The sequence below is a fragment of the Periplaneta americana genome, chromosome 11 (assembly GCF_040183065.1).
Source record: "Periplaneta americana isolate PAMFEO1 chromosome 11, P.americana_PAMFEO1_priV1, whole genome shotgun sequence".
In the NCBI taxonomy this organism is placed as follows: domain Eukaryota; kingdom Metazoa; phylum Arthropoda; class Insecta; order Blattodea; family Blattidae; genus Periplaneta; species Periplaneta americana.
Genome location: NC_091127.1, coordinates 125733528 through 125747872, shown reverse-complemented (window position 1 = coordinate 125747872; position 14345 = coordinate 125733528). Strand labels below are relative to the sequence as shown.

Below are 14345 nucleotides of genomic sequence, written 5' to 3'. Positions count from 1 at the left end.
AAAACATCTTAGTTACTGAAAATAAAGAATTGCAGGAGACAAATGTAAAGAAAAGTGCTTAATGTGTCAATAACTATACAGTCTACCCTATATAATATAATTTTGTATATATGCCTCCGTCACATGGAGATGTTTGGACACATGCATAGGCAACTCCTTAATACGCAAGCAGGACGGAGGGGTAAGGCATGATCTCCCTCCTCTTAACCATCACTTGTTCATTTAACGTTAAGCAGAATGAGTATCGTCCCCTCCTACCTTCCCCTTTGCTGTGTATTACAGACTGCATTTTATATTACGTAATCTTTGCCGACCACTGTTCTATATATTTTTACTTTAGTAGGTTATTTTACGACGCTTTATCAACATCTCAGGTTATTTAGCGTCTCAATGAGATGAAGGTGATAATGCCGGTGAAATGAGTCCGGAGTTCAGCGCCGAAAATTACCCAGCATTTGCTCGTATTGGGTTGAGGGAAAACCCCAGAAAAACCTCAACAGGTAACTTGCCCCGACCGGGAATCAAACCCGGGCCACCTGGTTTCGCGGCCAGACGTGCTAACCGTTACTTCACAAGTGTGGACTCACTATTCTGTAGGAACTGTACAGTACATGTCTCTTCAGAACAACATCTCATGCTATCGCCGAGGATTTGAACAGACAAGCAGTAAACCTGAAAAAAATGAGTAATATGCCTTTAAACACCTTTCGTTTAAAGTAACTGAAAAGACCAAAATTACTAATTATTTAGATAAAACATCTAGACTGTGCTTCTCATCTGCAGACATCTACGTGGAGGATGACTGGCCACTAAGACGCTCCTATCGGCTGGAAGACTTTCTGTGGTCAGGATCTGGAGATGGTCAACCGGATGGAGGTTCCGGCAGTGGACAGGATCCTGGAGGAGGAGTTGGTTCCACTTGGAGAACCACCACCATCGTCCGTACCACCACCGTCTTGACCACAATATACCCTACCCCTCTCTACACAACGACATACGTGCAGGAGCACTCACAACACACGCCGTCGCCATGTTCCTCGGGGGTGTGCACCCCTTCGTGGTCGACGTTGCCCTCCAGCGTACCGTCGGGGCCCATCGAGCCGACGCCCACGCTGTCGCTGCCCTCGCCCACCGTGCGGCCTCCCGGACCAGAACCCAATGCCTCGGTGCCGACACCCGACCCCCGCTTCTGGCTGCTCACGGTGCTGCGAGTGGAGTCCGCAGCAGAGGCGCCCGCCACGAAGGAGATGGAGGACCGCCTTGCCAGGCTCTACAAGATCGCCTTTACCAGGTGAGGCAGTGCAAACCTTCACAATAGGTCACTTACTTTAATATAATACTGTATTTATAAAAGTGAACATATCTACTGGAGCCAGAAAGCAGTAGCGACCGGTGATCGAAATCCTCGGTGAGGCCAGATGCAACTAGTTTAAGTGCTTCCGGTAGGAAATGTTTATTACTTACTTACTGGCTTTTAAGGAACCCGGAGGTTCATTGCCGCCCTCACATAAGCCCGCCATTTGGACTCTATCCTGAGCAAAATTAATCCATTCTCTATTATCATATCCCACCTCCCTCAAATCCATTTTAATATTATCTTCCCATCTACGTCTCGGCCCCCCTAAAGGTCTTTTTCCCTCCGGCCTCCCAACTAACACTCTATATGCATTTCTGGATTCGCCCATACGTGCTACATGCCCTGCCCATCTCAAACGTCTGGATTTAATGTTCCTAATTATGTCAGGTGAAGAATACAATGCGTGCAGTTCTGTGTTGTGTAACTTTCTCCATTCTCCTGTAACTTCATCCCTCTTAGCCCCAAATATTTTCCTAAGAATCTTATTCCCAAACACCCGTAGTCTCTGTTCCTCTCTCAAAGTGAGAGTCCAAGTTTCACAACCATACAGAACAACCGGTAATATAACTATTTTATAAATTCTAACTTTCAGATTTTTTGACAGCAGACTGGATGATAAAAGTTTCTCAACCGAATAATAACACGCATTTCCCATATTTATTCTGTGTTTAATTTCCTCCCGAGTATCATTTATATTTGTTACTGTTGCTCCCAGATATTTGAACTTCTCCACCTCTTCAAAAGATAAATTTCCAATTTTTATATTTCCATTTCGTACAATATTCTGGTCACGAGAGATAATCATATACTTTGTCTTTTCGGGATTTACTTCCAAACCTATCTCTTTACTTATTCCAGTAAAATTCCCATGTTTTCCCTAATCGTTTGTGGATTTTCTCCTAACATATTCACGTCATCCGCATAGACAAGCAGCTGATGTAACCCGTTCAATTCCAAACCCTCTCTGTTATCCTGGACTTTCCTAATGGCATACTCTAGAGCAAAGTTAAAAAGTAAAGGTGATAGTATATCTCCTTGCTTTAGCCCACAGTGAATTGGAAACGCATCTGACAGAAACTGACCTATACGAACTCTGCTGTACGTTTCACTGAGAAACATTTTAATTAATCGAACTAGTTTCTTGGGAATACCAAATTCAATAAGAATATCATATAAAACTTCTCTCTTAACCGAGTCATATGCCTTTTTGAAATCTATGAATAACTGATGCACTGTACCCTTATACTCCCATTTTTTCTCCATTATCTGTCGAATACAAAATATCTGGTCAATAGTTGATCTATTACGCCTAAAACCACATTGATGATCCCCAATAATTTCATCTACATATGAAGTTAATCTTCTCAAAAGAATATTGGACAAAATGTTTATTTTTGATATTAATTATTGTTATTATTATTAATATTATTATTATTATTAGTCTATTATTATTACTACTAATGAAAAATAATTTCACTCGCCAAATAAGCTGTTATGCTGTGAGTTTCAGTGATTGTTTCAGTGTGATGAAGCAACTCATATTATGTGTTGAAATTTCCCTTTCTTTCTTTTCTTTTTTTTTTTTTTTTCCTTTGACAGCAACAAACAAGGCCAACAGAGAAGTTTATTTTGCACCACATTACCACTTAACCATTTATGTTGCCCATATCAGGATGCAATAGAAACTCGCGTTTTAAGATTATCTGTCAGAAAAATTGTCAGCGATGTCGTAGGTACAGCTCGACCAAGTTAAGTCTGCGAGCCGAGAGGGGAAGTTGGAAACAGTTCTGTAGGGAAAGGAGGCGATAACGAGAGCAGACCAGTACAGTCTCATATGACAGCAAAGTTTTCCTACTGCGCTTCAGTTCATAGAGCGGTAACAATTTAAGACGCTTTAAAATAGACTGTACTTCTACTTCTGCTTGACAGTGAGGTTTGGCGTTCTGATTGGCAAGCGTGGGCGTAGGAGAGAAAGTTGCATGAGGGGAGAGCAGCGTAACTGTTGCCTTTATCTGAAGACAAGGACAACAAATGCATGCGCTCCGTAGTGTATTTTAAACGATGTGCACACGTTGAAATCTGAACGTCAAGTGACCTATGTGGCAACTGTGTTTTGCCTCTACATTCCATCCCGATAACCCCACTCGCAGACTTGACTTGGACGAGCTGTATCTCGGTAGGCTCTCTCTTTAAAACTTCCTTTCTTTCAATATTACTTCTTCTCTAAAAAGAAAACACTAACAATGAATTAACTACACCAGCATTATTTCTCGCATTTGTTTCTGTTTATATTTTCCCGAAATACATAACAACAGATTCACTACTGTACTATGAAGTACAATAGTACAACACCCTCGCTTAAGTCATAAACTAAGACATAAGAGGAGAGAATAGTGTGAGTCTCTGCCTGCCAAAGAGTTGGAATTTTTGTTATTTACGTACTATTTAGGAAGACAAGTCACCATCGCTATTCCCACCCCCTCTACCCTTGAGGTTGGCCCATGGATAGGAGGAGTGAAACTTGACCAGGCCACGAGGCCAGACGAATTGTGCCTCAGCTACAACGTTTTAAGCGTAACCTCAAAAGCCCGCGAAGACACACGAAATGCAGAAACCAGACCCGTCACGAGCAATCCTGGCCTCAGGAACAAATTTTACTGCAAAACAGGTCTATCTACATCACAACGTTTTCAAATGCTTCTACAGTGATATATGCTTCATTCAAATAACTAATACATTATATAAAAACACAAAATTTGATTTCAGTTAAGCCAAGTGACTGAGGCCCGGCCTCGCTTGCCTCAGTCAATCAGCCGCCACTGCCAGAAAGTTACATTCAGGTCAAGAAAAGCTTCAAGTTTCAAATAACGATCAAAATATCATAATTCAACGCTAGACGCTGTTTTTAAAACTGTTGTTTGTTTTGTTTGTTTTGCATACACGCATACAGATACACAAACATACAGGATGTATCAAAAGATTAGGTCAATCGTTAAGGACGTGATGGAGGACCTGATTTGCTGCAAAATATGTTAATACATTTTTTTTCGAATTCGTCCCCGTTTCTGAGTTCTACAATGATAAACATTCCCATGAATGTCATTACTCTATGGACCCATTTCGTATTTTATTTCGCTAAATAATCATGATAAGTACTTGAATAAGCATAAACTATTCTAGTATATCATTAAAGTCTATCGGAGCAGGTGTTGAAAATGTCTCGCATTCTCATGCACACACAGTCTAATCTCGCGCTGCATGTTGTACTCCCTGCTGCCATATCTCCGCTGTAGTTGTGTGAATCTTTGCGACTAAATCATATTCACTTGATATCTCAGAATTGTAGACACGTTCCTTCATGGAGCCCCAAAGATAGAAATCCACTGGTGTCAAGTCTGGAGATCGTGGCGGCCAAGAAACTGGACCATCCCGTTGGAGAAATCGAATGCAGAGTGTAAAAATACAGTACATTCAACACAACAGAGCATATTTAGTGAAATAAATCGACAAAGAAAATAATTAAAATATGTCTTCATAAACCTATTTATTTTCCATCTGGTAGAGGGGCAGAGAAGGCCTGATGGCCTTATCTCTACCAGGTTAAATAAATAAATACTAAAAAATAAATACTAAAAATTGTTTTTTAGACTTTAATGTTCTTAAAATAAGACAAATTTATTATATTGTATTAATAAAATTCATATATAAAATGGAAATAATTTTGAATTGTATTCCCATAGTTATGAAACAAAAGGTATGAATTCTTTAAGATTGTTTGAACCAAAATGCAACACTGCTACAGTATTTAATCATAATAGTAATTTAGCCCTAGAATATATGACAAATTTATATTTAAATATCCTAATCTTGTCAATTCTTATAGTTGTAGTATTAAATTAAAAAAAAAATAGGTATGGATTTTATAAAAATTGAAAAATTGTAAATTTAAATTTATATAGGGTAAACTAGAGTCTGTTGGACAGTCGGGCATGTTGGACACTCTGTACTTTAACGTGTTACCACGCCACTTGTGGGCACCACATTCTGCTAGAAGTCAATGACGGAAGTAGCCCCACTCGTGGCTACTTCCGTCATTGACTTTAGCAGAATGTGGTGCCCACAAGTGGCGTGGTAACACGTTAAAGTACAGAGTGTCCAACATGCCCGACTGTCCAACAGACCCTAATTTACCCTACTTATTCTTATTGCGTAGTAGACGTAAGACAAATTGTATTATATACTTCTTAATTTCAGTTCAGGAATCCGCCCCTGAGCACGAGTTCTACTCTTTCAGGGGCGAGCTAAAGTTTTTCTGTTTATATTATATTTTATGTTACAGTTATTAGAAAAATAAATAAATAAATAAATAAATAAATAAATAAATAAATAAATAAATAAATAAATAGAGCATGGCAATCAAAGGAACGGTTATCATCGTGCAATTCGAAAACGGAGACAAATTGTGAAAAATAGTACCTACTAACATTTTTGCAGAAAATCGGATCCTCTATCACCTTCATAACGTTTGACTTTACCTTTCGATAAACCCTGTAAAGACTACATACATACATACATACATACATACATACATACATACATACATACATACATACATACATACATACATACATACATACATACATACATGCATGCATGCATACATACATACATACATACATACATACATACATACATACATACATACATACATACATTACATATACATTACATACATTACATACATACATAAACAAACTAAAATAAATGAATAACACATAATTAAAACAGCAAAAAAAGATATGCACACATGCAAACACACATACATACACAGAAATGTATCCTTCGACACGGAAATTGGTCGCTGTTCAGAGACTAAATCGCACCTCGGAATAGCTCGGGAATCATCGTGTGCGCTGTTTACACGCGTGAGTTTTACATAGAGATATTCGAAGCCCGGTCTTTGTAACGAGAAGAAAGAGCTCTATCGCTAAGCCATAAAGGCTTCGTAGGAACTATATTATGTCGCTTCGTGACATACAGATACGCCGCTGCTACGACTTGACTTCATCCTCGAACCTCAATGCTAAATATTGTCCCGTGTGCATTGTGCATTGCTAACCCGAACGAGACACAAATTCACGCCACAGGAGAGCGACTATTTTCCGTGTCAAAGGGTGTACATACGTGCGTACAACTTGTAGAACTGAGTAGCTGATTGGCTTACAAGAAGAATAAAGTATTCAACAGACAAGTTAATTAACGTCTACAGTTGTTAAAATCAATGTTTTCTTTACTGAGATACAAACATTTTATTATTTAAGAATATTCATGAGATCATATCAATATAATTGTGAATGAATGAATGGGAAGAGAGACATTAAAAAGGTAAGCGAAAACTCTTCCTTTCAAGGGAGTTCGGAGTTGAGAAAACTGAATATGTGATCTCCACGCCTTTTGGCCTCTTGTCTCACTCCAAGTTTCCCTGTTCCACTGAAGGAACTTTAGAAACATTTTGAAGGGGAAAGGCCGAAATGGACGTAACCTAAGCTACCACATAAGGGGGGGAGAAAGTCGTTTGTATATTTCATCGACATATTTTGTAGTCTCAAAATTCATCGATGCAAAATAATTCCAATGTCTTGATGATTCACTCAAAACAAATCTAAGAATCTAATTGCACAATTGATATTTATATCTGGGAAACAAGTTGTGTTCTGAGAAAGAAAACGACATTATAAAATGCTGTGACTCGAAAGTGTATAATGTACAATAAACCTTTAATTAACGAAATGTCCAAATGTCCCTTGAACTGATTAATATTGTCATTTTCATGGTGGCAGGCACCAGGAGCGTCATTTGGGCATCGGCAACGCTACAGCTGCCCAGCTGAGGTCGCGACGGGCGCGTGACCACAGAGTCCCAGACAACGTGAGTGTGCACGTGCACAACAAGACATCGAAGGGGGAGCACGAGCTAGAGCTGCTGTACAGTGTGCATGTGGCCGGGAAGCCCGTGCCGGCTCCAACCGCAGCTGAAGACATGAAGCTGGTGTCCAACAGTGAGGTCACTGCACAACTCGGCTACCCCGTCATTACCAAAGCTGAACGTGAGTATTTCATTCAGCCACATATAATCACAGACGAATTATATCAAACCTCAATGTTTCACTGTAATGGACTCTTTGTGTTTATCTATTTAAGTAACAGGGATGAAGTTAATTACTTTGTATTTCTAGGAATCCAAATTCGTTGCAACCTATTGCCGTATTTTGCTTCTTCCTGCTTTGTCCATCAGAAGCCTCTGTTGTCTTAAGATATATTATGCTGCAAAATCATGCGCAGTCTCAATCGAGATGATGGCCCACGGAAATGTTAGGCTACACGAAGAGGGAACTTGAGGCGAGGGAAAGTTGACCGGTAAATTTTTCCTGAGACCTATCAATAAGAGAAGCCCCAACTTTGTTTCCTTATTATATGTGCTCTACTCTGTTTTCTAATTTGTACGTTAGACGTTTCTGCAACCTCACAAGACGTCCTGCAGATACAGTATATCTTAAGATTCTGGTCTGCAGAGAGATATCTGCTAAGGAAATCACTCGGTAGGGTGAGAAACTTGCCGATGAGTTTTGCTTGAACCTTCATGTCGTGGATCAGATGCTCTTCTTCCTCTTCTTCTTCCCTTCAAGTATTACGCCATATGGGCTGTTATGATCTCACAGTTGAATTTTCAATCCAGCGCTTCTTTGGACGACCGAGAGATCTCTTCCCGTTTGGACGATAGTGGAGCATGACTTTTGGGATTCCATCTCTACGCATGCGATGCAGATGATTTTATCCAGTTGTTCCGATAATGTTCTACGTGATTAATTACAGGTTCTAGTTGTAATTCTTCCATTACATCTTCATTGCGTTTGTGATCCCATTTCGTATATCCCGCTGTATATCTCATAAATTTCATTTCATTAGCCGTTATTCTGCTCTTATAAATCATAATTATACACATTGGGATCCACACCTGTGGAGTAACGGTTAACGCGTCTGGCTGCGAAACCAGGTGGCCCGGGTTCGATTCCCGGTCGGGGCAAGTTATGTGGTTGAGGTTTTTTCCGGCGTTTTCCCTCAACCCAATATGAGCAAATGCTGGATAACTTTCGGTGCTGGACCCCGGACTCATTTCACCGGCATTATCACCTTCATCTCATTCAGAAGCTAAATAACCTAAGATGTTAATAAAGCGTCGTAAAATAACCTACTAAAATAAATAAATAAATAAATGAATAAATACACCTTGGGCCCCTTGTCTTTCTTCACTTCCGAAGAAAGCAATAATCCTAAATATCGTCTCATGCAGTTACATTTTTTATACTTCCTAACTTCATACTTCGCGGCGCTTAATGAATCACATTCATGTAGTCGTGAGCAGGACTTCGAGTAGTGCGATGATCGACACTTCTCCGGAGTGTCATAAAGGACGTTTTCTTATGTATGGGCTAATCTTCGTAATTGGCTTAATATTATTGTCTTGAATAGAGTTGTTAATAATATTAATAGTCTGTTAATAATATGGTAAAATGTGAATCTTTTAATATGTGAGCAAAATATATATAAACAATGTTTAAACTTAATATGGAAAATTATTATAATTATTACAATATATTCTGGCCGTATGTATTAGTGTCGTGCATTTCATGCTGTATGTTCGGTTCAAGTTTGTCGAGCGTGACAAGAACCGAAGTCTGCTTTGAAGAAGCGGATCTGTCTCGCTCGCTCGGTCTTGCGCCTTGTATTATCTGGATCTGTGCCCTTGAAGTTCGCTGGCCTCTCCTACACTCCTCTCCCAACACTTTATGCTTATAGCTGAGTAAGGATTTTAGAACAAATCTTGTGAAGTTTCATTTAGTTGTAAGGAGAGGTAATTTTTATTACAAAAATATGATTAAATTTCGACAGAAATATTCGTACATATCGGTACATCACATTTTGTTTTTAAAATACATGACATTTGTTACTATTCCAGTTACCGAAAAAAATTGCTATAATTAAATTCTTAACATAATATTAAACAAATCACAGTTTCTCGGTAACAATATATATGTGACTATACGGATGATGAAAGTATTACAGGCACAATGTTCGATTCAAGTTATAGAGTTTGATGAAGTTCGATATTCGTCGATGTTCGTTCTGCAGAAGGAGGCCTGTCGTGTCTGTTCCATTTTGCATTTTGTTATAAAAAGTATTGGTTGTCCTCCACTCCCACCCCTTCATGTTTTAGCATACATCTTGCGATTAGTTTTTCATATAAAATAAGACGAAGTTTATAATGTCTTGGTTGCCTCTCTCATGTTTGAACATTGCAGGACGATATTTTAAACCGCTTAAGGGTTTGAGCACATATCTTGCCATTAGTTTTTTTTTTCCTATGGAATAAGACGAAGTTTACAATGTCTGGGTTTCTTCTCCCATATTTGAACATTGCACGTACTATTTGGCACTTTCAACATATACTTTTTAAAATATATTTTGTTTGATTTCTTTATACGTATATTTGTGTGAATGTTTAGTCGTATTAATAACAAGAAAAATTACCTATACTTATTACTGTGCGCAACTTCGCAAGATATGTGCCTGATATCCTTACGCAGGTAAAACATAAAGGTGCAGGGAGAGTAGGAACTAAAGAGAATGGCACCGAACATATGTAAGGAAAGGGAAATATTGAACAAACGTAAAGGTAGCTTCAGTTCTGCAGAGACTCGGCAAACATGAACCGAACATAATGCCTTTTACCGGTTTTCAATGGACTCGGTTATTTTAGTTTACATCTTCACTTCCACGTACTGTTGGGATGTCTATGGACTAGGCCGAAGTTTGTGGTATCTTGATATCCATATAGGCCCTACTGTAGATACTGTAGGTAGGAAATGAATAATTGGTAATTAAGTGGTATAAACGATGTAATTTAAAACTTATTGTGTTAATAAAAGTCCTGTTTCTCCACATTCTAATTTATTCAGTTCACTGTTATAATCGATGCTTCATGGTTATTACTCTTCTTGTAAGTTATAAGAAATCATAACCTTTGCGGGACTGGCTTTATTCTCCTTCCAGCTGGTACGCCTACCCCACATCCGGGGTCCGGAGCACACTTAGCATGCCCCGTGGTGTAAGTTCTGAACATGCCTAGTCTAGTAGAATGTCCTGTCGAAGAGTTTTCTTGATTCTTGTGGGTTGAGTGAGAGCTCTCCGTTCCAAGCGAAGCTATTAAGCCTATGATCCATGTACATTTACTTATACTCATATTCACCAAACGCAGGGCTCTAGTCATAAATCTACAACACAAGGCTCGCAGCCTTAAATCCATGCCGTAGAATGTCATACTAATGCTTTTAGCACGCTTAAAAATTCGTTCTTAGTCTCTTGAACCAGTCAACTTCGTATCCAATAGAAATGTGACGACCACTAGACCACAAAGACGATGCATCATAATCATCATCATCATCATCATCGTCGTCATCATAGTGTGTGAATGATGCCTTATTCACAAAGCTGTCAATTCAGCCCATAGTCATTAAAACTTTTGTCCAAGTTGTACTTGAATAGAATGAAGTTCTGTGATACAAATCATTGTTTTAGTGGGAGGGACGCTAGTTTCGATTATTGTCAATGTAATCTCCCCCCCTCTTAATTTGAATTTGTGGTTCAATTAAGGAACACAGGATACAGGAGAATGCACCTTGTTGATATGATTTGAAACCTCCAATGACAATACAAGGGCGTGACTTTTTTTTCTCTACCCTAAATGATTGGCCATAGGCCGAGTTGTGTCGGTATACACAGAAAGGAACCATGGCTATCAGTAATTGTGAGGTCCTCTGAAGTTACAGTTATTCAAGCGAACTGAATGCTGAATTACATTCGGGAGAGTGAAAAATCAACTGAACTGGATGCACAGATTTGTTTGACCTCAACTTACACGTAAGTAATATTGGATTTATTGTAACATGTAACCTGATTTATCTTGATATAGGGTAAAGGTTGGTAATATTGTGATACTAATAATATTATGATAGTACTTTTTGAGAATTTTTTACAATTTTACTAAGCGAGAGAAGAACCGGTTTTGTGTAGAAACTTGTCCACGAACATTCTCTTAATACGTTGACGCAAAAAACCGACCTTCCTCTCGCTCAGTAAAATTATAAAAAAATCTCAAAAGAACTATCATAATAACGTATTATTAGTATCACAATTTACCAACCTTTACCCTATCTCTTAAAAGAAAGTTTCAAATTTGTTGCTATTGTCCTACCTATTAACCTGTAGAGTTCTAGATCACTTTACGTTTTGCTAACTGTAGGCCTCTATTTATAATTCCTACCGATATTTCAGAAAAAAAAATAGCTTCACAGTTGTTATATAGCAGAGATGTAAGGTGATTCAAAAAGGATGGTGCGAAAATAAAACTGATTTATTCATAACTGAGCAAACTTAATACAACTGTATTATCATGAAAAGAAGCATTAACTGCCAAGTTTTACCTGTCCATTACACATTCTCGACTTGAGCCGCGTTTGTGACACAATAGATGATATCGAAACTGTACACCAGTTCTTTCCAGGCTCATGCCACCATGACCTCGAATATTGACTCCACTGCTTTTGTGATGCGCCATGTTAGTTTGTGTGGCATGGGGTGACAGACCCGAAGTCATTGGAATACCCCAGTAAAAAGAAGTTCGCGGATTAAGTCTGGCGATCATGGAGGCCAGAGTGGCATTGGTGAGTCGTATCCTGCATGGCCATCCAACGTTCTGGGAGAGTATTATTATTACGTTTCCATAAGATACGCCTACTATGGATTATGGCAATTGTAGTTCTCTACTAGCTCGCCTTGTTGACTTGCTAGAACTACGTTCGTACAAGACTCGTATGTTGTTTACTGTACCTTCCGAAGTCTATGGACGGACCGGACATTTCCTAGGGCATAAACAGCCATTAGTTTCGAATTACGTCACCCAGCGCGCAATGCAGTTTCTATGTGGTGTATTCTTATCAAATTCAATTCTAAAGTTTCGGTGTACTGCATACAATAACTTGAGACCTGTCCCTTTCACTAATTTGAATAATTTATTTTTTACCATTGTTGTCACTCTCACTAGAGGTCTTTACTTTTGCACCATCCTTTTTGAATCATCGTGTGTAATTGAGAAACATCTAGTGAAAATTTCAAAGCGATGGCCTTTATCGGAAAAATCGCAATAAAATTTAAAATAGTAATAAATAGGAAAACGTAGTAGGCCTACTTATAGCAAGTTAGTCATTTTAAATATTTGGAGTGTGGTATCTCATCCAATCATGATGATTATCTTCAAAATAAGCTGCACACATATTCCAGTACATGTGTGAAACTATTAACCATAACCTTAAAAACAAATCTAGAAAATATAATATACTATCCGTACCTTATTTAATTAAGGGCGGTTGTTACAATTATGCGGTTTTCAGGAAAGGCAAAAAACGAAGTGAAATTGATTGCAGACGTGCAGAAAATTTAACCATAAAGGCGGTTGTCATGTTATCTAGGCGGCTGTCCATGAAAATAACATTATTGTGAATTCTGAACTTGGAAGTTCATATTCGCTCTTAATGCTCCAACAATGACATTGACTTTCGACCTTGTACAAATAGATCCTCGTAAACCACTGGGAGTTGGACTACCTGCTTTTATGATCTGATTGAGAAGCCGTTTCTTATTAAGAATCCGAAAATATAAAAAAACAAGGTACGAAAATTAAAATAAAAAAAAACAACGGCCATACCAGTGTTGACTTATGAATGTGAAACTTGGCCACTGTAGAGCACAAGATAGAAAAAGTAAAAGAGAAACAGATTGGACGAAATAAATAACATCACAAAACGAAAGGAACTAAACATTTTAAAATTAAATTACCCAAGTACTGCGGAAGGAAACTAACTGGAAAGAACATAGATTATTAAAAATGAACAAAGCGCGAGAGCGCTGGTCTTCCATCCAAGCGGTCCGGATTCGATCCCCGGTTAGGTCGAGATGGAATTTATGATGGGCAAAGGAGACGTAGCAGAGGATTTTTCTCGCCGTACTCCCGTTTCCCTCTGTCATTCTACCAACACACACCATCTTATTTTATTTACATCTGCAACGATTAAAAATAGACTTGGGTAAAATATTGGTGATAGTACAGGTTTCGGATTCTGATACAGGAAAGGCTTCGGGCACCGGACCTTGGGGCTTGCCAGGCACTCGTCTGAGGACAGGACTTGACTCTGACAGGCTGAGGCAGGATGGCCTACCTGTCAGCATCGGGTTCACGAATATCATTCAGGCTACTAGAGCAATCATCGGCCAAGCCAAGAATAGACAAAACAAAAATAGTTCAACAAGCCATAAACCTACAAAGCAAATAGCAAGAAAGAAGTGGGCCGACCAAGATGATGATGGAGAGAGAATTTTGATGCTTGTGAGCAGGGTGGACCAGAGGGTTCAATTCATGATGAAGAAGAAGAAGAAGAAGAAGAAGAAGAAGAAGAGGCAGAAGAAGGTGGTGATGACCAACTTACTCTGTTACCAAGGTATCTGTTACCTAATGTATCACCAAAATAAAGTTGAATTTAAAAGTTGTTTCTACACATTAGACACTTTTCCTTACTTGAATGTCATGCCTCTGTGCTCAAGAATATATTATAATGATAATAACCAGGGTTAGGATTTTTAGGGGCAATTTTCATGATGAAAAGAGGAGTGAAAAGGTGCTAAAATAAGCCAAAAAAAAGGGACGAAAAAGTGCTCTTTCAAGCTAAAATTGACTGTTGTCAACAGTTTGGAATGTATAAATACACAGTTACTGATTCCAGATAAAATTAAGAGAAAACGAATGCACTCATATTTCCCATTGTTGCAGGTGTGCTGTTTTTCTTTCAGTCCCGCGTTCACTGAAAGCTGACGGGTTC

General features: G+C 38.8%; 1 protein-coding gene across 2 annotated transcripts in view; it reads left to right on the top strand.

Annotated features, from left to right (window-relative positions):
- Positions 1 to 14345, top strand: part of LOC138709323 (uncharacterized) — a 90882-nt gene that overhangs the window by 62197 nt on the left and 14340 nt on the right. For both annotated transcript variants that reach the window (XM_069840012.1, XM_069840011.1), the window contains exons 2-3: positions 784 to 1291; positions 7198 to 7463. In XM_069840012.1, the coding sequence (XP_069696113.1) occupies positions 784 to 1291; positions 7198 to 7463 (774 nt within the window). The remainder of the gene's footprint in view (positions 1 to 783; positions 1292 to 7197; positions 7464 to 14345) is intronic.